Source organism: Nipponia nippon, unplaced genomic scaffold (assembly GCF_047370975.1).
Source record: "Nipponia nippon isolate SJK-2023a ecotype South Korea unplaced genomic scaffold, ASM4737097v1 scaffold_7, whole genome shotgun sequence".
NCBI lineage: Eukaryota > Metazoa > Chordata > Aves > Pelecaniformes > Threskiornithidae > Nipponia > Nipponia nippon.
In genome coordinates this window covers 43,868,630-43,888,530 of record NW_028262391.1, presented here as the reverse complement: position 1 = coordinate 43,888,530, position 19,901 = coordinate 43,868,630, and the positions used below count along the sequence as shown (strand labels likewise).

Below are 19,901 nucleotides of genomic sequence, written 5' to 3'. Positions count from 1 at the left end.
AATCTTTTTGTTAACGTTTGAGTACCTGCATTGAGGAAGAATCTCCTCTTCACGGCAGACTGGCCAGGACTGATAAGTGTTCTGTCTGATTTGTAGGGAGAGCTACTATGCACTTAAAGTCTTCTGGATATTTTCATCCGAGTTTCTTGTTGCTGCAAGAACACCTTTAACTTCTCTTCCTGTACAAATGGTAGCTTTTTGAGGTCTTGTACTAGGAACTACTTTTGTATTTGCAAATTTCTGGGGCCTCAAGAGACAAGTGCTTTACAGTTAAAGATGCTTGTGAAGAGACAGGATTTGAAAGCCAGCTGAAATAAAAGATAGGTCATATTTAATAGGCCTTAGGCAGTAGTCCTTTGTGCAGCTGCTTCCACATGAGTAAGGCAGAACTGGATTTAAAATCCTAGTTGTAACCTAGTCAGACCTAAGAGGGACAGACAAAAGGGACCATAAGATTTCTGACCCCATCTGCCAGTGCCCTCCTGTCCTGTTGGTAGTAACCACTGCACCTCTCCTTGGCTAATTAACTTAAATAAGAGCAACCATTCAAGCAGCACTGCTAGTCAGCAAGAGGGCTGCCTGGGCCCCTTTCTAAAGGAAGGTGATTTGTGTTTGTAAAATGTGTGCCTGTCCTCTGGTAAGCTGTCAACTTTAATTGTGCTACAGCTGGTCCTGATTTGTCTATGAATTGAATGGGGATTTACTGACTGGTTGGATGTCTTTCTGTCATAGAGACACAAGGCCAATTCTGTTCCCAAATTTATATGCTACACACAACCACTTCGAATGGCTTGGCTCTCCCAAGCCTTGGATTAGAGAAATTGTCTTTTGATCAGTGCAGACACAGAGCTCAGGCGGCAGACCTGGTAGCTGGGTGATATTCCCTCGCACAACCTCTCCCCGCCGGGTCTCTTACAGTAGTCGTTTTTCCCCCTTAACATTCATATCACACATACGCCCTTGCCCTGTCTGGAGCTAAGGTGGTCAAGAAGCATAGCTTGGGTTTAGAACAAACTTGGCTGGTTTTAAAGCCAAGAATGAAAACCAAATTTCAGTGTTAAAACGAAAAATAAAAAAAGACCAAAAACACACAACCATAAAGCATGCAGACACTAAATGAATAAAGAAATTACAATTTGCTTCAGAATTATAAATCACCATCTTAAGAAATAACAATTCCCTGAGACACAGACAAAGCATACTTGAGAAGGACTGGCAAGGGCTTGCAAAGCACCGATAAAGATACTGTTTCTACTGTTCAGAGTCATTTCGCCACAAAAAGACAATTTCTGAAACACTGCTTTATCATTTTTTACCTTACTTGTACCTAAACACTGGGAGAATAAAGACCAGTAACCCACCACCACAGCTAAAGGTCCCACCCATTGGAAATTAATTGGCACAGCTCTTTAAATGAGAAAGTCGATTAAATCCCACAGGCTCCTTTTCACAGCATCAAATAGTAAAAAACCTGAAGTTAGGATTGGGATGGAATATAGTGACATCTGCAGAGCAGCATACTCACAGTGGAAGTCCTAACAGCTCAATACTTTTTCTGTGGGATACAAGGGAGGAATGTATCACTGTGACCAGGCAGAGGGCTCCTAGGGTGGAGCAGAGGATTCAACTCAAAGCCTTCTGGCATAAAAAGAAGTAAAATCAAGTAGCATGTATGCAATATGCAGGTAACAAACAGCTCCCCTCTACTCTGTCACTCTCCTTATTGAACCTCTGTATGTGTTCAGACAGAGATCACTCTTGTAGGCGTATGTTTACACAACACTCACCAAAATAGTGCCCTGATCCTGATACAGCACAAATAATTATCACATGACAGCCTCTTAAAAAAATGTTAAATGATCCATTAAAAAATTGATCTGGACTAGACAGAAGACTGCATTTCTTTTATGTAGGAATTAATCTACCAACTGCTAGTTTGTGTTCTGAAACTAAACTTTTCATTTTCAAAAAAAAAAAAACCAAACAAACTACCACCTTGCAACTTTCTGTCAGCCCCCTCAAATGCTGGGAGCCAGTGGGGGGAAACACCACTGTAATTCTCACCTGACTTTATCCTGCTTTAGAAATGCACAATGTTTACTTAAACCTCCATATGCTACAGGAAGGACTGGATTTGCCAAGTCCTGAAACAGGACAGTAACTTGCTGGAGAGCCATTATTCAGGAGAGGAACAGAGACCTTCAGGTCCGAATCTTGTAATAGCAACTGTTTGCAGAATACCCAGCACTTCGTATGCAGGAGGAAGCGCACTGAAGAGAGATGCTGGATTATTTCCTGGTGTAGGCAGTCGTTTTGTATGCTAATTACACAAGTGAAAACAATTTTCAAGGTTTCTTAAGACCTACAGTTTTGGACAGTCACCTCTGAAATGTTTAATCAAACAAAGATCTAAACATGCTTCCCATGCTAGAATTAATACACAAAAGGCCACGCTAAGAAAATGCAACTGTTAAATGTTTTAATTTTGCCAGTCTCTCTAACTTGCTTCAAATCAATTTACATGCTGCTCCCAGATATTATTGATTTGCGAAGACACCTTGACCAGGACAAAGTAAATACCGAAGTTTAGAGAACACATCCCTCTATCCAGACTACTATGTAATAAAGAAAAAGCAATACAGAAGGAGAGAATCACTTTTCACACATCTTGCAGTTTAGACGTGGAACTTGTTGTGACAGAAGTAATTAAATCCAGAATAACCAAAATGTATGCAAAAAGAGTAATGTATGGTTCAGTCTACAAGTATAGGCTACATCCAACCTATGGACCGAATCTTAAAAGCCCAGAGAAGTGGCAGCTTGTTTATATGATCCGTTCCACTGGTACTGAAGTTCAGTCAGCCTACAGAAACAGAGTACTTTCTATAGTATTTTGCGACTTGCTATCCAGTCACTGCTTCTTAAACAGTCATAAAAGGAACAAAGTATGTATCAGACTAATGCTGATTGCCCCTTTTTTCCCTCCCCTCATCAACTGAGAGATTTCAGGAACTAAAAGCAAATTAATTCCAGGCTTAAAAACAGCTAGTTATGATTACTACAGTATTTTTATCTACACATCTATAGCAGACTCCAAACGTTTTACATTTATGACACATAACGAGCAACAAGTTTTCATTAAATACCACAGCCTTCCTGTATATGAAAATCTATACATGAAAATCAATAGATAGCAAAACATAAAATAAACATGTTTAAATAAACATAATTATGAATATCAATAGCCTCCATCCAAACTACTGTTTTGATATAAGGAAGGGGGAAAAGAAAATCTGACCAAAAGCATAAATTGCTTTCAAATCTGAAAGATAACAGTGAGATTCCTTGTACTGTATGATTCTCTGTACAAAACAATTAAGTGCTATTTTCTGGACTGTGTACAAAATATACATCCTTGCCTTCTACAACCCATAATGAAATTAGAATTAAGAACAAACTGGAACTTCAACTTTATAGAACTATTTCCAAATAAATAGTTCTTTTGGTCTCTTACAGAAGAAAAAAATTTTGAAACTTTAACAGTATTTTTCAAGAATGACTACTGTCCCCCTACAAATAACCTTCAATAAGTAAGATGATTACTTAACACACAAAAACTTATTTTTAAGCTAGAATTCTAAAGCTTTACAACAGAACAATAGAATGGCAGTACTGAGTTCACAAGCTTTAGTATACTAATATAGTACTTCACTAGGAGATGCTTTCTCAGTGCACCGATCGTTATTAAGTTGCACTGATTTGGAAAAAAAGTATCCCACCTATTGGAAATAACAAGAAATGAACTGCATTTCCTGCCTTGGAAAACAGTGCAGTCATTTCAGCTACAATGACTTTTAGGCATACCACAAAACCAGCTACTACAAAACTACAAAATAAAAGCAGTGAAGTGATCTCCAAAATACCATCAGGTATTGTTCAAAATCAGGTGGAACACGGAAAAGCCAAGTAACTGAAAATGTATATCCTCAAACAAATTACAGACAAATGTCTGTAGTAAGCAATCAGAGTACTAACTGAAGTCTTGGACATCAGCCATTTTTAGGAGCATTCACTACAAAGCTATGACAGATGCTCAACTACATTAATACAAGTGTGTTTTAAAGCACTGTTAACCTTGCTTGCTCCAATTCAACCAACCAAAACTATTATGGAAAAAAAAAATTATATACTATACTTTAGGAATCATTCCCCTCAAATTAAACAGAAAAAAGTAATGTGAAAACAGTCAGAACTGCTGCATTAAAAGGGTTATCTTGAAGACAACACTCGGAGGGTAAAGCAGAAATTAAGAGCAACTGAACACTTCAGTGAACAAGGGCAAGAATGAAACCTCCACTGTTGTCTCTCTACTCCCCAAGTACCTGTAAGTCACAATAAACTGATCAAGATATAAACCCAAAGAACCATCTGTATTTTTCTTTATAAAAAAAGTACAATCGAATCCAAAATAGTTAAGAAATCACTTAGGTTTTTATAACCATTTGAAAGGAACAACAAATACAGTTCTGTGCATCCTGTGTTTTCACTAGTCCTCAACTCAGCCATGGTAGGGCCAGTGATTTCATGAACACTAGAGAGAAATAAGCCCTTTTAAAAACCTGGCTTAAAAAAAAAAAAGCCTCAGAGCCATTCTGCAATCACTTACGAAATCTGGTTTGTTTCTTTTGCCACTGAATTCAGTGGGACTATGCTAGTGCATTTTTATCTTCAGAACGAAAGCTATATTGTGATTTGATGTAAAGCAGAAGAAACTTACGGAATTCAATGAAATTGCACTAGCGTAGGTTGGATTAGAGTAAGACCCCTATTTCAACCTGACAAGACCTATTTAACAAAATTACTTTAACTTGATGCACTTCATTTGCTTTCTCTAATAATAAAAGAGGACATCCCACCTCTTGCATGAAACTGTTTCATTCAATTTACAAAAATAGGGTTGTCTTGGGGGAATAAAAAAGAAACAACTTAGGTTACTTATAGGAAGCAGCAGTGAAGTGGGAAATGGGAGAAACAGCCATATTTTAGCTGAACCAAATTGTCACAGTAAGGCTGATAGAGAACATAAAAACATGAAAGGGAATTGGCTTATATTCTGTTTATGAACATCTCATTTCATAGCATTAAGTCACAATATTCTACAAAGCATAATTCAAAAGCAAAAACCACCTTATTTAGAAATATTGAATATGCTCAAAATTGCCCCCAAATCAGAATTCATAAACATGTTTTTTAAAATACAACAACCGCAGACATCTATAAATGGTGTTGCATATTGTATGGATTTAGTATTTGGTCCCGGTTTTCTTCATACTTTTCTATCATTTTCTGCATGTCATGGTCAGCTCCAATAACCTTGAAAAGAAGATGATGAACATTAGAAATAATGACACCATAAAACATGTTTGCTTTTGAGCAAAACAGAACAGGACTACCACTGAAGCCAAACCTATATACTCCTAGAGATCTGTTCCATTACCTTTCTGTTCAGAATCTGGCATTCACTGAAAAGCTACGTGTTTGATCCTGCAAACAATCACAGTGAACAGCCCCTCAAATTCCAGCGAAGAGATGGAAGACCAGATTTTTATGCCATACACTCTGGATAGATGTAAACATTTCTCTGAGACTTCCTTCTCCAAAGATTATTAGAAAAGCAGATTTATTTACTTTTACCACTAAATAACACTCTTAGTATTTGGAGAGTACAAGCCTCCATATGCTTAATTGGTTGTAACTAAAATAATACTCACAAGCACTGGGCAGGAAACTTTGAATAGTGTATGTTTAATGAGCCACTCTTCATAGAGCTGATGAATAGCTTCTAAATATTCCTAGAAAAGAGGCATTCAAATAACACATATGCCCAGGGATGAAACACACATTGCAATTTTTATACATTTGGTACATAATTAAGAACTACATATACAAGCCAGCATCAGACATTTCCACTTACAAAAATTAAAAGCATCAGAAGGTTTCTGAGAAAAATTAGTTCCCAGTGTAAGGTTTTACTCCATGAAGAACCTCACAGACACAGAGCTTACAGGAACACAGGGCTCTCAGCTCCTTTTAAGATCAAGAACCACGTTTCTCTCCCATAGGTATAATCTGGCTCAACATTTTACAGAGAAAAATACAACAAAGAGAAGTAAGGACAAAAGGGCAACACTGCAAAGAATATGTATTGAAGGCACTTTCTGTGTCAATACATTTTCCTAAAATTCCCAGTTCACTCTCTCCTAACTCGTGACTCAATTTCCTCTAAAAGCATTTCTGCCCGTCATCAACTATTGTTTTTTCATGGAGACCATTTAACATTTTTCATTCATAATTGCTCCCCCCTACCCCTCAGTAGAGCTGCGAAGTAACACAATGTCTCTTCAAATCTGTTACAGCAAGGATTTATTTCCAAGGCAAAATTTCACATGGCCCAAAATTTAGCTCTTGCATATATCTTCAACTGACAACTGCTTCTACTGAACTACCCAACACTAGAGATACCTTTGTAGTATACAGTATGTCTTCCGTAACTACATTTATTTCTGGTTAGGCTTTCTTTAGGAGAAAACTTGTTTAACAAAGGGCCACTTTGTAACTGTGACACAGAAAGTGATCATGCAATTACTACAGTTTATTTTTAAGCAGATTCCCATGCTAACAATTTTCAAGAAGTTGCTTGTTTTCAGGCACAAGCAGAGACACTTTTCATGCATAAACATCCTGGTAATAGCAGACAAGAAGAAAGCGCCCACATAAATCTTCAGCACCTGCATGCACAGGTATTTGTGCTTCAACTGGGTGCCCTTACGCCGTTTAATGATACAAAAGCAATTGCCTTTTTACAACTTAGAGAAGATTAACAGTTGATTAATACTCCACCTAAACAGTCAGCTATAGTACACTGATTACTAAGACATAACACTTGGGAAATTCAGTGTGCATGATAGATCATTTTTATAAAATAAATCAAAATTAAATACTGAAGTTTTAGCCTGCAATGGAAACAGCTGCACCACATTTTAGCAATACACTCAGGATATTATTTTAGTGTTTAGATTGGAATCATTATGTTTTTAAAGCTCATTGTAACCACATATATTGAAGGAACTCATTACCAGAGGAATGATCTTTTCCTCTTCTCTGCATCTTCTCTTTAACCTCTCATAACAAACTTCAGGAGAAGTCTGCAGATAAACTGCCATAACAAAAATTACGATAGTTATGCTCAAGGATCAGCTTTAGAAGCAAAAAAGAAACTTATTTCACAAACTACAGAAGGAAAGAATCCTGACTTGGGTACCAGCACTGAACCTCCCCTTTGGCATTACTGTTAATCAATCCATGAACGATCCACAAATTCATGCTGTCTGATGCTACACATTGCAACCACTATTATATTGAATAATGTGATTATTTATGACCCAAGAAACAAGAATTATTTTTTGTCCCAGTAAGGAAACCCACCCACAAACATGCCCCTCCAGATCCCATCAAAATTTTACCTATCAAATCAACTGCAACATCGGTGTTGTTCTGGATCCAGTCAAACCATTCCGTTAGGACAACATAATCCACCTCTGGCATTTTTCCGCTGAATAAACATAAAAGTCATCACTCACTGGAGAGCATGCACAGATCAATTCTAAACTCGTATTTTTTTCACCTGACTAGAATTACTCCCAATTTACTCCAGCATATGTGAAACAAAAACAAGACCAATATTACGCCCACCCAAATTGAAGGCCTCATAAAGCACTGTTTATACAGTAGAAAGACCAAATCTTTTTCTTTTTTAAAAAAAGTACTTACAAAGTTTGTTATTAACAGTTACAAACATTAATTTTTTTTCCCCACCACAGTTAAGAGATAATTACTTGGTGATTAAGAAGAAAAACATTATCATGTTGACATTTATACAATAACAACAAATTAGCGTCAATGGTATTTATTGCTCAAGTTCTTTATATCAGGATCATTTCAAATATATCTGAACTACTGCAATGCATGTCACCAGAAAGGCCTGATTTACTAAGCAACACTGACAATTCATTACAGAAGCCATAGTAAAGAGCAGTGAAAAAATAATGACACCGTGTAAATAAAATTTACTCCCACTGTAAGAAATATTTGTGGAAAGAGTACTGAAATAGTCAACATGCTTAATTTGACACTCTGTATTCAGAGAGCATAGACAATATTGGAGACAACTGTCCCAAAGTTATCTCAGTAAGAATAATAAAGTATCAAACAACTCATGTAAAAGGGAGTCTATAGAGGACCTATTAAGAATCACATACTATGTTTTTACTAGTATCAGAATTTTCATTTATTACCATATTCCTAAATAGTCAAATATTACTAATTTTGCATTATTCTGTCTTCAAAACTCGTGATAGAAACACATACTCCACACTTTCCTAAATGGCTCTGCAACAGAAGTGTTAAAAAAGAGATGGGGTTGAGAGGCTCCTGTCCTCTCCAGCTGAATGATTAAGACCAGTTGCAACATTTTAAATAGTGCTGAAGAAAAAGATTCCACAGATTTCTAAGCCATTCTCCTGGCAACATGCTTTGATCACTGGCAAAACTGAGTAAAGACGATCCAGAAAGATATTTCCACTTAAGTATGCGAGAAAGCAAAACCCGTATTCGTACCACCTCCCTTCTTTATCTGCCATCCAGCTGAATATCTTGCCTCTCAAAGCACCCAACAAACAGGATAACACAATTCACTGCTATTCTTCTAATACATCAATCATATATGTTTCTGGGCAGCAGGCATATACATAAGCCAAATACTGCTTCTGTTGCTTTTCTCCAATATATATGGGGAAAAGAGGAAGGTCAAAAGGAATTAGAAATAAGAAAAAGCCCCACTATTATTACCCTAAAAGACAGATACATCCAGGCCAATTCTGCATTGACCTGCCCTGCAGCCAACATGCCTTCATCTTCCCTGTGTCAGTGGAGGCCCCTGGATAATCCTGTGAGGATTCTGGATCAGGCTCAAGACCCCAAAAGACACAGGTAATATAAAAGGCACAGAAGGGTGTTTTCATTTCCAAGGTTTGCTGACGTTTGACTCCTACCAAGTAAAGTTTTTACTGCAAAAGTTAAACGTGAATGGAACAAGCTTTACATCATAAATAACTATGAATTCGAATGGGACAAAGTGAATTGCTAGTGCCTACCCTATAACATATCATGCATACTCACGTGCACACATTTAAAATTCTTCTACAGTTTTACACCTAATATGAGTGTGTCTTTCAGTGCTAAACTCAGATGTGCAATCGCAGTAAGAACTTGGACACTCATGCATATCTCTGCATGCCGGAGAAGCTCACAGCAATTGCTCACAATTTAAGCCTTCCATCATCGTCGTAAATCTTACTCTATTTCTCTCTCTGGGAAAAAGCCTGCAAAGCCAAAACACAAATACTGAGTGACACTGGATCAAAAAAGAGCTGGTATTCCTGATATTCCCACAGCTCTTCATCCCTTGCTTAAACTAATCATTCTACCAAAGGAGAAGAGTTTGCATAGACTAGAGATCACAAGGGATTCTTCTCCATCTTTAAGACTAGGACCCTAAGCAATACCTTCTCTTACAGAAAAGAAAGCAGAAATAACCTCTGCTCTTTGCAGCATGCTTACCCCTTTCAGTCTGAGTCTTATTTTGAATAAATTTTGAATAAAAAAGTTCTATTTCATTTTTACATACTTTTAATGGGAAAATGCCTTCCATACAGTTATTTAACAATCCCTTTGCTGAAGATACCTGTGGAATAGCTTGAGCCCGAGGGGGGGGCGGGGGGGGTATTTAATAACATTTTCAGCAAAATTTAAAGATACATCAGGTCAGTTTTGTTTTCCAGACCTTCATCAGACAGGCATAATTCACTTTCTACAATGGGCAACCTCTCCTGTGGTCTCTGCATGATTTTTGCACATTGACTAACCTACACAAGAATTAGGATCACTCCCCTACAGAGACAGGAGATTCCTTCTAGGAACTAGTACCAAGGAAAGAAAAAGACTCTGGAGGATACAAAGGAATTTTCCTTTGCAAAGGCCATTCAGTTACAGAATGATTTTTAAAATTTTCATACAGCAGTTGAACAAAAACACACAGCAAGGGAAGCAATCGTTTTAAGTTATACGGCCTTCCCCCTGCCACAGGGCACTATTATCCTTCTAAAGTTTCAAGTGTAAAGTTTGTATTTTCTCTTTGTTCCTCTAATGGCTAAGACACCATCTTCTAATTTTTGGCCCTTAAAGTATCCACAGCCTTTTTGTATCTAACTATTCTTTTGTTATTATAGTCTTGCAATTTCAATAACTCCCATTTTTTGTTTGTACCCAGTATGCTCATAGGTGAGACAAGTGTATTCTCCCAACTTTTCTATACAAGTACGCCAAGCTGTTTTTGTCTCTTTAAACAGGCTTTCCATTCTTTTGATCATGCCAGTACCCCAGCTTCACATCTGTTTCATTTTTAGTTCATAGATCATGAATGAGCAGTTAGAAGTGTAAAAAGTAATGTTAAAAAGCTCTCATAAAAGCTATGTACAAAAGCACCAACATTTCCGTCTCCCTCCTGGAAGCCCTTTGCCAAATACTTCCAAGAGTCACATTTACTCTTCTCTGGGCTATGCAATACTAGCATTATTTTGTGATCAATTTTTATTTGTCTATAAATATATAAAAAGATATATATATATATGTATTTCTGCTTTTCGACAATCTTTCATCTTCCTAGTTGAAATTTCTGTTGTCAGTTCAACTCAATGATAGAATTTATATATACTCTCACCCTTTGCACCAAAGCATCAATCCCAAGGCTGATCCAACATGAGTAACCTCCTTCTAGCCTGATACGTCCCCTTTCAGTATCTCCCTTCAACGGGATTTCCTATCACATTACAACACCAGCTTCTGCACTTAGGAATAATCATTCATGAAAGTCTCCCAAAACCTCCTTGATAAATACATAACTTCAGTTCAGATTGATGAGAACGCCTTTGTTGAGGGGGGCGAGAAGTGTGGAATGTTACAAAACACAGTTATTAGATCAGTCTAACAGGACGTGTTGTTGATCACTGACTTTACATTTTTTGTCCAAAGCTGTAATTATTCTTTCCTTCATCATTTGCTCTGAAGTTGTGCTAAATCCTGAGGCAGATGAACAAACCTGCAGCTACTAAGATGACTTTCCCTACCCCCTACCATGGGCTCTACAGTAGTTGTTTTAAGTCACAGGAGTACTGCCTCTATGTTACAATACTTTCTCCTAGTGCAAGATTTCACATGCTTTCAGAACTCTGAAATGGACTTCATTTCTACTGTAGTTGTGCTTACCACTATCTCCATACTCCCATTATCATCCTGTCTTTTCTTATATGCAGTTTTCTCTCCTGGACACAGAAGTTTAGTTTTTGAGACAAGTCTAAGTACCTTTAAAGAACTACGACACGTAAGGATAGGGCAGTGATCAAACAACATGGAGTAAAGCTATAGAACTGCTTGCCATAGGACATCCTGGAAACTAAAGGTTTACACGAGCTTAGGGGGAAACTGGACAGGTTTGTGGAAAAGATTCCCTGTGGGTTACTAAATACAGAGAAATCACTGCTGAATAAGGAAGTCCCTAAACTGTAAGTTACTGGATATACTTGGAAATTATCATAAATGCTTACCCTGTTCGTTCTTACACTCTTTTCAAGTACCTCTGGCCACCACTGGAGACAGGACAGGAGGGAGGACAGATTTAATTATTTTTTTAGTGTGACTGAAAAATGGCTATTTTCATGTAGCTCCAATTTTTCCTTGTTATAATCCTTTTACACACCCTTATATCGTATTTTGGTTTGCTATTGGTAGCATCAGCTGGCTTCTAGCTTGCTGTAACAAAACAAAGCAAATGCCTTCTGTACAACAGTAAAAAGTGCTGAAGCCACAAAACATCTTAGATGTCCTTAAAAATGTTATTACAAAATTAATACATAGAGTTGACACAAGCAGACTTAGCCTCATAGCAGCAAAGTTCCCAGTCTTTGGGACAAAAGCACTTTGTCAACAATGGAAAAAAAAAAAAAATCAGTAATTAAAACCGAGAAAGGCATTCCAATACATTTCCACTGTATACAGACTGGGATAAATAATGTCTCTTTCTGTTTGCCTTGCATCTTACTCCATCTCTCTCAACTTTCAAAGCAGTTCCAGTAACAGACTAGGAGCTTATGTAGCATGGATGCCATCTTGTGGCCTGCAGCCATTCTCCCTGCAGACAGGGGGAAGAAACAGGTTTTGTCCCTTAAGACCACTGAAAAATCCATTAAAACAACAATCTGTTACATACACTTCTCAATATAAGGTCAGCATTCCAAACAAAAAAAAAAGAAAAAAAAAATCAGTGCTGATTACTGCACTGCTTCAGTTCGTATGTGATGGATGAGTTATACATCAGCCAGGTAATAAATGTTTTTTCTATCTCAGGCCACGATCTTATCCCCCAGAACAAAATAACCTGGGTTAGGCCCAACTGCCCTGCCTCTGGGGGTGGGAAAGCCAATTCAGAAAGTGACATTTAGAGACAAACAGCTCTTGTTCTTTCTTTACTCACTAGCCTATCAGGGTTTTCAGGCTATTTTGATCCTATGAATCCTGATTCTGAGCACTAGCACGTGAGGGCTGGTAACGCTTGTCACCTGAGTTCCTGCTTGCAAGAAATGCCAATCCTGGATGCTAGGCTGGATAATGCTATCTAGTTCTCTCCCTCCTACAGTGTTATTCTTTATATCCTCATGGTTTTTGACCTGTTTAGTATGCACTTGCTTTGATTTAAGCAAGACTGTTGTATTCAGCTGGAGAGCACATAACTTCAATAAATGGTGTTCTAAATAATAAGATGTTCTAAATACACAAGAGCACTTCTGAAAAAGGCTCTTGTCTGGCCCATGTCCTGCAGGTTTTATTTTACCAGTGGGCACCACGTCCTGTACAAAACACACTGCCACTCCAACAAAGAACTGACAGATTTCACAGACCACTTAGATGCAAATTACCAAAGAACTCATCAGTCGATTATATTTTTTTAATTTAATTAAGCCAAGAAAGTAAAGTAGGAAACCATATACCATACCTTCGATACAAATTTTCTACAAAAATGTATTTTGCGCTGTGAATTGATCGCTCCATCATTCTTATGGGGGAAATCTACAAAATAAAAACTTGACAGTCACTGACTAGCTTACATTTTTCAGCATGTTTGTTTCTTTTCAAGCTCATATTGCACATCATGTCCTTTATATTATGAAATACATAACATTTTCAGTTCTTCCAGACCTTGTGATAAAAAAATTTACTGGGAGGGTGGGAACCACAAAAAACAAGTATTCTTACTTACGGTCACTGCATTATTAAACACCTACATAACTGATTTGTTATTCATATGCAAGTTTCAAAGGTAGCTGCAGAAGCATTCAACTGAGCAGCTGAAGTTTACTTAGGGGGACAAAAAAGCAGCAATCCACTTAGGATGTGCAGAGCAACAGGAGCTATTGCTACCTGACTTGCTGCCACCTTCAGGGGTGTTACTGTGTCAACAGCACAGGCCTAACATCAGAAAAACCTAACAAGAAAACAGAACTTTTTAAATAAATAATTACAACTGACAAAGTACTGCTGCCTTAGCCAGTCTTGCACATGTTCAAAGAGCACTTCATTTTGGAGGAGAGAGACTCCCTGACACTCTCTGGCCCCTGCAGAGCAAGGCAACCCTGGCAGAGCTCTTTCCAACCAGGTATTCTGCACGTTAATGACCACAGAAGCAACAACTGCTCCAGCAAGGCTCAAATGGCAAATGACAGCAAAGCACAGATTAAAATGCAGGGCGGTCCTCAGGAATTTTTGAATGAATGTTTTCTGCAACAGAATGAGATTTCTATTATCTTGAAAAAACACCTCTTCCAAAAAGCTAATGATTATACATGCGGGATGGCTATCGTATGTGGTACTTCTGGAAGTTTGCTCTGACACAAACTCAGAAAATGTAATGCAAGAACAATCATTATGATGTAAGCGTGCCACCTAAGATCAGATCTTGTAATCAGGGAATGGAAGATTGAGCACAGAATGGGACGAAAGGTGTTAGAAGGAAAGAGAAATTAACAGATCTTGGTAAAAGGTGGAGTCTGTGAATCAACACAGAAAAAGAAAAAATTGCAAGAAAAAAAGGATGCAAACCATCTGAAAAAAAGCAATAGAAAATTTTAATGGAAGTATTTTGGATAAACACAAGAAGCAACGGCTAAATTTGTGCTAGACAGCATGGAGCAGTAGAATGAATACTAACACTATCTTTAAGATTACGAAATGTTTGCCAAGGATTTGAAATAGCTAAATTTATATAGAGACCAATTACAGACAAGTCACTGATGCATGATGATGAAAAGATTTGTGCAAGTCTAGCTCATATGGATGGTGCAAAAAAAGCAGTATTAGTTTGGGGAAGTAAAAGTTCTTAGCAGGTAGGAGGCAGATGTTTCGCCCCTGGAGCACGTGTTGAGCCTATCAACGTCTTTGCACCGTGAAAATTCACACTCACTGCAGGAACAAAGAAAGAACGCAAACAGCATCTTAACTTTTGGATGCAAGGTTAAAAATATTTATTACTCATAACTGCATCTAACTCTTTTTTAAATTAAAAGAAAAATATGTTTGTTTACCATTGGTCTGGTATGCTGCTCCAACATTGTAAGCTGTATGTAAGTCTGCAATGTTATCCCCCATCTTGATGCATCTTGGTACATTAAGCCCTGGGGTTAGAGATGGAAGTGAGACAGACAAACATTCTGATTAGGTCAAACAGCAAAAAAAGTGAAGTTGGGTATTTCACAAGCTTTTGCACAACAACAGAATTGCTAAAAGAAATGCACTAAAACCGCCGACACCAGGTTTGACAAGACTTCAGTGATCATTTGGTCTCCACAATGCAGATGTAAGAAGTACAGTCCTGGTCCTTAGAGACACTAAGTGGGGCGCTTGGAATGCTTGCTGAAAGCAACAGGAATTAATCTGCACCTGGAACAGTTAGGACCAAAGCATAGCTCATATAAGACAATTCAAATATGTTTAGTAATTGAAAAAACATATCTGCTGCTCTATTTTTGTGCACTGACAGACTCTCAGTACACCCAGTCCATCCAGAAATGCAAATATGGTTCCAGCAAGTATGGTCTGGGCCTCAGAAAGTGTCTTTTAACACAGACAACTAACTGTTCTTCCCAAAGGATCCTCAAAGCAGTTCTTCCACTCTTTCTGATTGTTGCAATTCCACACACACATACACTTAGAAGCAACAGTCTATCCTGCAAAACAGAGAAAAGATCTGATTCAAAATAAGACATCATTCAGTGTCTATTTGCTGAGGTGACAAGCTTTAATTCAGCAGCATGGCTTCAGTCCACAGATCTGACCTCTTTCTTTTCTCCTTGTCCAAGATCAGAATCAGAAAGTGTTCTGAAGTGCACAGGTTGCTGTGATGAGACAGCCAAGCGTGTTCCATCCCTTTACGAATACTAAGAAAGTAAAGCATCAGCCACTCCTAGTAGGGAGAATTTACTTTTCCAGAGGACCTGTGCTAGCAGTAATTGCATCAAATACATGTTTGGGCACATGTGGTTTGGGGTGTATCCACACCGCTGTGTTGACAGCAAATTCCACATGAGCTTGAGCACAGATACCCATCTCAGCCAGCAATGAGGTTTTTGCAATGGAGGTGATCATACAAGCAGGGAAGACTGACATCAGAAACCACTTCCACCACCCCAGCGAAAGTCTATCTGCAGACTCTGCAGACGTAGTCAGAGCCCTGACTGCTGTCCCCGAGCACAGCTGTGACAAAGGGACATACTTGTGGGGAGCGGTTCCAAGAGACGATGACTACCCAAAAGACAACAGAAGCTCTCAACACCTCACAGGACTGAATTTTCCTTATCTTCAGCAGTCAAACAATATTAACCGATCAGATCCACCCCTCTCTTTCTGAGTGATGTTCTTCCCTTCTTTGAAATAAGCGTAAGTGGATTTAGAAACAACTCTCACACTCAAGGCTTACCTTTCTGTGAATTTCTTTAGTTCATACCCAATAAAAGACCCAGTCCTTGCCAAAACCACATTTTATATGCAATGTTTCTATTATATGCATGTCAATCACAGTAAAAGATCCTTTGCATCATGGAGGGTTATTTTTTTTTTTTTTTGCTGTATGAGATTATGACCACACCTTTCGTAACAGTTTTGCTGATTGGCAAGAAGTCCTCATGCATGCTTTTCTAAAGGAACAGTGGTTTTAATTGTAGAAATAATTTCTGCCACTTACCAGGATATTATGACCACGAACATTCCTCCACTTAGTCACTGGTTCTGTCAAAACCTTGTTAAAAAGAATTACTCCATGTTAAACATGTTTTAGATTCAAAATACTTAATTTGACCCTGCAAGTCTACAACTATTTTTAACGAATACTCATTCAGTAAGTCAGAGTATTCAGGACTTGTATGGGGAAGCTTATCCCTCTTCAAAAACCAGGACTGAATACTGTAATACAAAAGGTAATAATGAACACTGTTAAAAAAATAAAGTAATATCATTACACAACATCTTTTTAGCATTTTTAAACCACCAAAATAAAACACTGGATCGATTACCTAATGAGCCTGGATATAATTTCACTTTCTGAAGTCAAACTCAGTACCATGTAAGGGAAAGAATGGCCTAGCTGAGTACTGATTGCATTTCAATGGCCTGCTCATCCCCTCACAAATTAATTTCTCAGAGAGTAACACTTGTCAGCAAAGGAAAAGAGAATCAGACTGCTATCATATTACTTTTCATTTTATTTTTGTGATCTAATGAACAAAATGTATTCAAAACTTTTACAAAATTAATCAGAAAAGCTTCTACCCTGAATAGGTAAAATCACAAGAGACTTACCTGGTTTAGACAGGGTCTAAAACTTCAACCATACTGGAGAGCCAGGCCTAAGAGAATCTGATAAGCCTAGGAAGTTAACTAGCTTTTTAAAAAATGTTGCAAATTAAATGCAAATTCAAGTTTGCTATCCTCTGGGTTAACAGTTATTTACTCCATAAGGATCATTCCTCTTAAATTACCAAACAAAAACAATATCTGGCAACCCAGCATTTCTATGATGAATCCTAAGACTTACTATCAAATGTGTTCCCAAGTCTGCTGGGAAAAGTATTAATATCTGATGTACACAAAAGCGATTGCTCACTGAGGTTTGATCTTGATTTTGTTTAAAATACAGTAAGCCTGCCCTTCCCCTAATCTTGTTCTAAGCAATATGAAATCAAATACCATACCAGTCTAAGAAATCTTCAGAAACAATTCTAATAGATTTTTCATTTTTTAAAAAAGCCATCCATTTACTAGGATCTCAGTTACATGACATCAGTATTTTTACATCATTACCTCTTTGTCTTTACTTTGCTTATTACAAGATACATCTAAGATTTAAGTGACATGAAATAGCAAACATGCATGCCCAAACATGCCCAACCCATGTGGGCTGCTGTGACTTTACAGAGGTACAAACTCTCATCCACAGGTTTTACTGATATTTTGGCATTATGTTACACATGATCTAAATTTCTCTTCTGCAATTTGACTATAAATAGCTGGGGGAGGGGGAGGTGCACCAGTAAGCGCACTGGCTCACAACCTGCTGCTCCTTTCTCATTAGTCTAAGAAAGGACAACACTTCTAAGTTAACTGTCAATTTTGTTAAGACAAGCAACTGCTTAATGATGTAAATAAAGCCAAAGAAATGTACATCCAGTACCTCAATGCTGGTAGTTTGTGCAAAATAATCCAGGCATGTTGTTTTTCCACTTGCAATGTTCCCCTCGATACATATCTGATGAAAAACAGTATCACCTTTAAAAACCCTGCTATCGCATAGTAGTAAACGGCATGTGTAAAAATATACTCTTTCCATATCAAGCATGCTATTTCCTTATAACGTAAATAGATTCTTTTATAGGAAGACGCGGGGGATCAGTTTGGACTTTGTGACTCCCCGCAGACCACCCCTTTTCCCTCCGTCACACACATATACCGAGGGTCTCTCTGCCAGGCAAGGGGCAGCCCTACCCTGGGGGCCCCGCAGCCAGCTGCAGCCCACCGCCTCCCCTGGCCCCAGCCAGCTCCGAGGGCCACTTGCAACTCACCGCAGAGACTGCAACTCAGCTTCCAACTTACAGCAAATGCCAACAACTGAAGTAATAATTCCAATATCCATTAAATAGAGAGCTTAAGCTTTAAGATACATTAAATTTTTATTTTCAGAAACCTGCACAATTAAAATAAACTACGAAAATTTTGTTTCAGCTGTCTTAAAATAACTTATAGCTTAAATTAATTAGATTCCAAATACAAAAAGAACCCTCACAGGCAGGGCTGGGTAGGGCAACTGCAACACTACCCACGCAACACTGACCCAAACCGGCACCTGGCCCTACGCAATGCCAAGCGTTTGCACAAACCCCTCTCGACTTTACCGCACTTTACACAACTCGGCAAGCGCAGGTTTGCACCCAGTAAGGCTCGGTAACGGCCTCACCACCCCGGCACCACCCAGTACAACAGCCACGTCCAGTGGTTGCCGATACACGCACGCTCAGATTTGCACAAAATAAGAGGCTGCACGTTTCACATAGCTTTCTTGAACAAAATGCAAGTACTTACAACCGTCTTTCTATCATCTTCTTTTATCAGATGTTTATCTAGAATGGAAATAAACAGGAGTTACAACCAAGAAGGACGTCTTCATAACTTAGTTATACTGAGCCTCTTAATGTGAGTCCCTCCATGAAGTTTTTAGGCTCTTTATTGCTTAATACTAATATTTGCTAAATTACCAGTCTTTAAGGTTTTAGGTAATCATTGGGTCGTGTAACAGACGCGTTGCGGCAGACACTGACACAGTTTTAGCTGAAGTCTTCCGTTACCCTTGACACTACAAAGAGTGAAATGGTGAGCGCCTGCACTCTTTCAGCAGGTTTGTGTTACGCTTACTGCTCCTCAGTCAGTTTCCACTGGGGAAAAAAGGAACTGTGGGCAGGCCAGTCACGGTGCGACGCCCACGGACTTCGCAGGCCTCCCTAGAAAGCTGGGTAAGGATGAAGAGTTTCAGACACCTCCAAGACAAGCAATTTAGATGCCTTACATCTCAAAACTGCCTATATAAAACTTCTACAAGCAACGCTAGGATTAGTAGGCCCTTAACAAAACAAAAGACAAAAAGAAGGCAGTTTTGGTACCCAACACTGCCAGCGAGGGGCCACGAAGATGACCGGGGCCGCGACGTACGAGCGCGGGGAGAAGCAGGGTGCTCAGGCGAGAGGAGCGGGCACGGGGAGCCCCGCCGCTGCCCCGTCACCAGGCTCGTTGGCCCCTCACGCCGCGTCACCGCCGGCGCAGGCTTCGGAGAGGAACCCAGCAAGGCGCCCCGCTTCCCCCAGCGCCGCCGCACCCTGCTTATCCTCCGGGCGGCGACGGGCGCTGCGGCGGGCCCCGCTTGCCGCCCCCCAGACCCGCGGCCCCGGCACCCCGGCACCCCCGCCCCGCGCCCCCGCCCGCGGACTCACAGCCGCCAGCGCCGCTCGGGCCGGCCCGGGAGCGCAGCGCCAGGCCACCCGCCGAGGAGCCCGCGGCCGCTCCGCCGGCCCGGGCGGCCCCTGGGGCGCCGCTCCCCGGGCCCCGCCGGCCCCGGGCGCCGCGCAGGGCCGCGGGCCGCGCCCAGGCCGCGCCCAGCCGCCACATGGCCCATCCCCGCCCGCGCCGGCCCCGCG

At 39.5% G+C, this 19,901-nt stretch overlaps 1 protein-coding gene across 4 annotated transcripts; it reads right to left on the bottom strand.

Annotated features, from left to right (window-relative positions):
* Nucleotides 1-1,097: 1,097 nt before the first annotated feature.
* Nucleotides 1,098-19,888, bottom strand: TK2 (thymidine kinase 2). 4 transcript variants are annotated; one of them, XM_087740884.1, is made up of 11 exons: nt 19,698-19,888; nt 18,796-18,833; nt 17,891-17,965; nt 16,406-16,459; nt 14,751-14,840; nt 13,166-13,239; nt 9,369-9,440; nt 7,524-7,612; nt 7,137-7,216; nt 5,772-5,852; nt 1,098-5,373 (listed from the first exon to the last, which is right to left on the bottom strand). In XM_087740884.1, exons 1-11 carry the CDS (start codon nt 19,870-19,872, stop codon nt 5,275-5,277), a joined length of 927 nt encoding a protein of 308 aa, XP_087597010.1. In that variant the 5' UTR covers nt 19,873-19,888; the 3' UTR covers nt 1,098-5,274. The 4 variants fall into 4 exon arrangements, 3 of the variants coding, with proteins under 3 accessions (XP_087597010.1, XP_087597008.1, XP_087597009.1); XR_015700802.1 differs by lacking the exon at nt 9,369-9,440 and adding an exon at nt 5,975-6,129 and having other exon boundaries at nt 5,317-5,373; XM_087740882.1 differs by lacking the exon at nt 9,369-9,440 and having other exon boundaries at nt 2,466-5,373.
* Between the last annotated feature and the right edge of the window lie 13 nt (nt 19,889-19,901).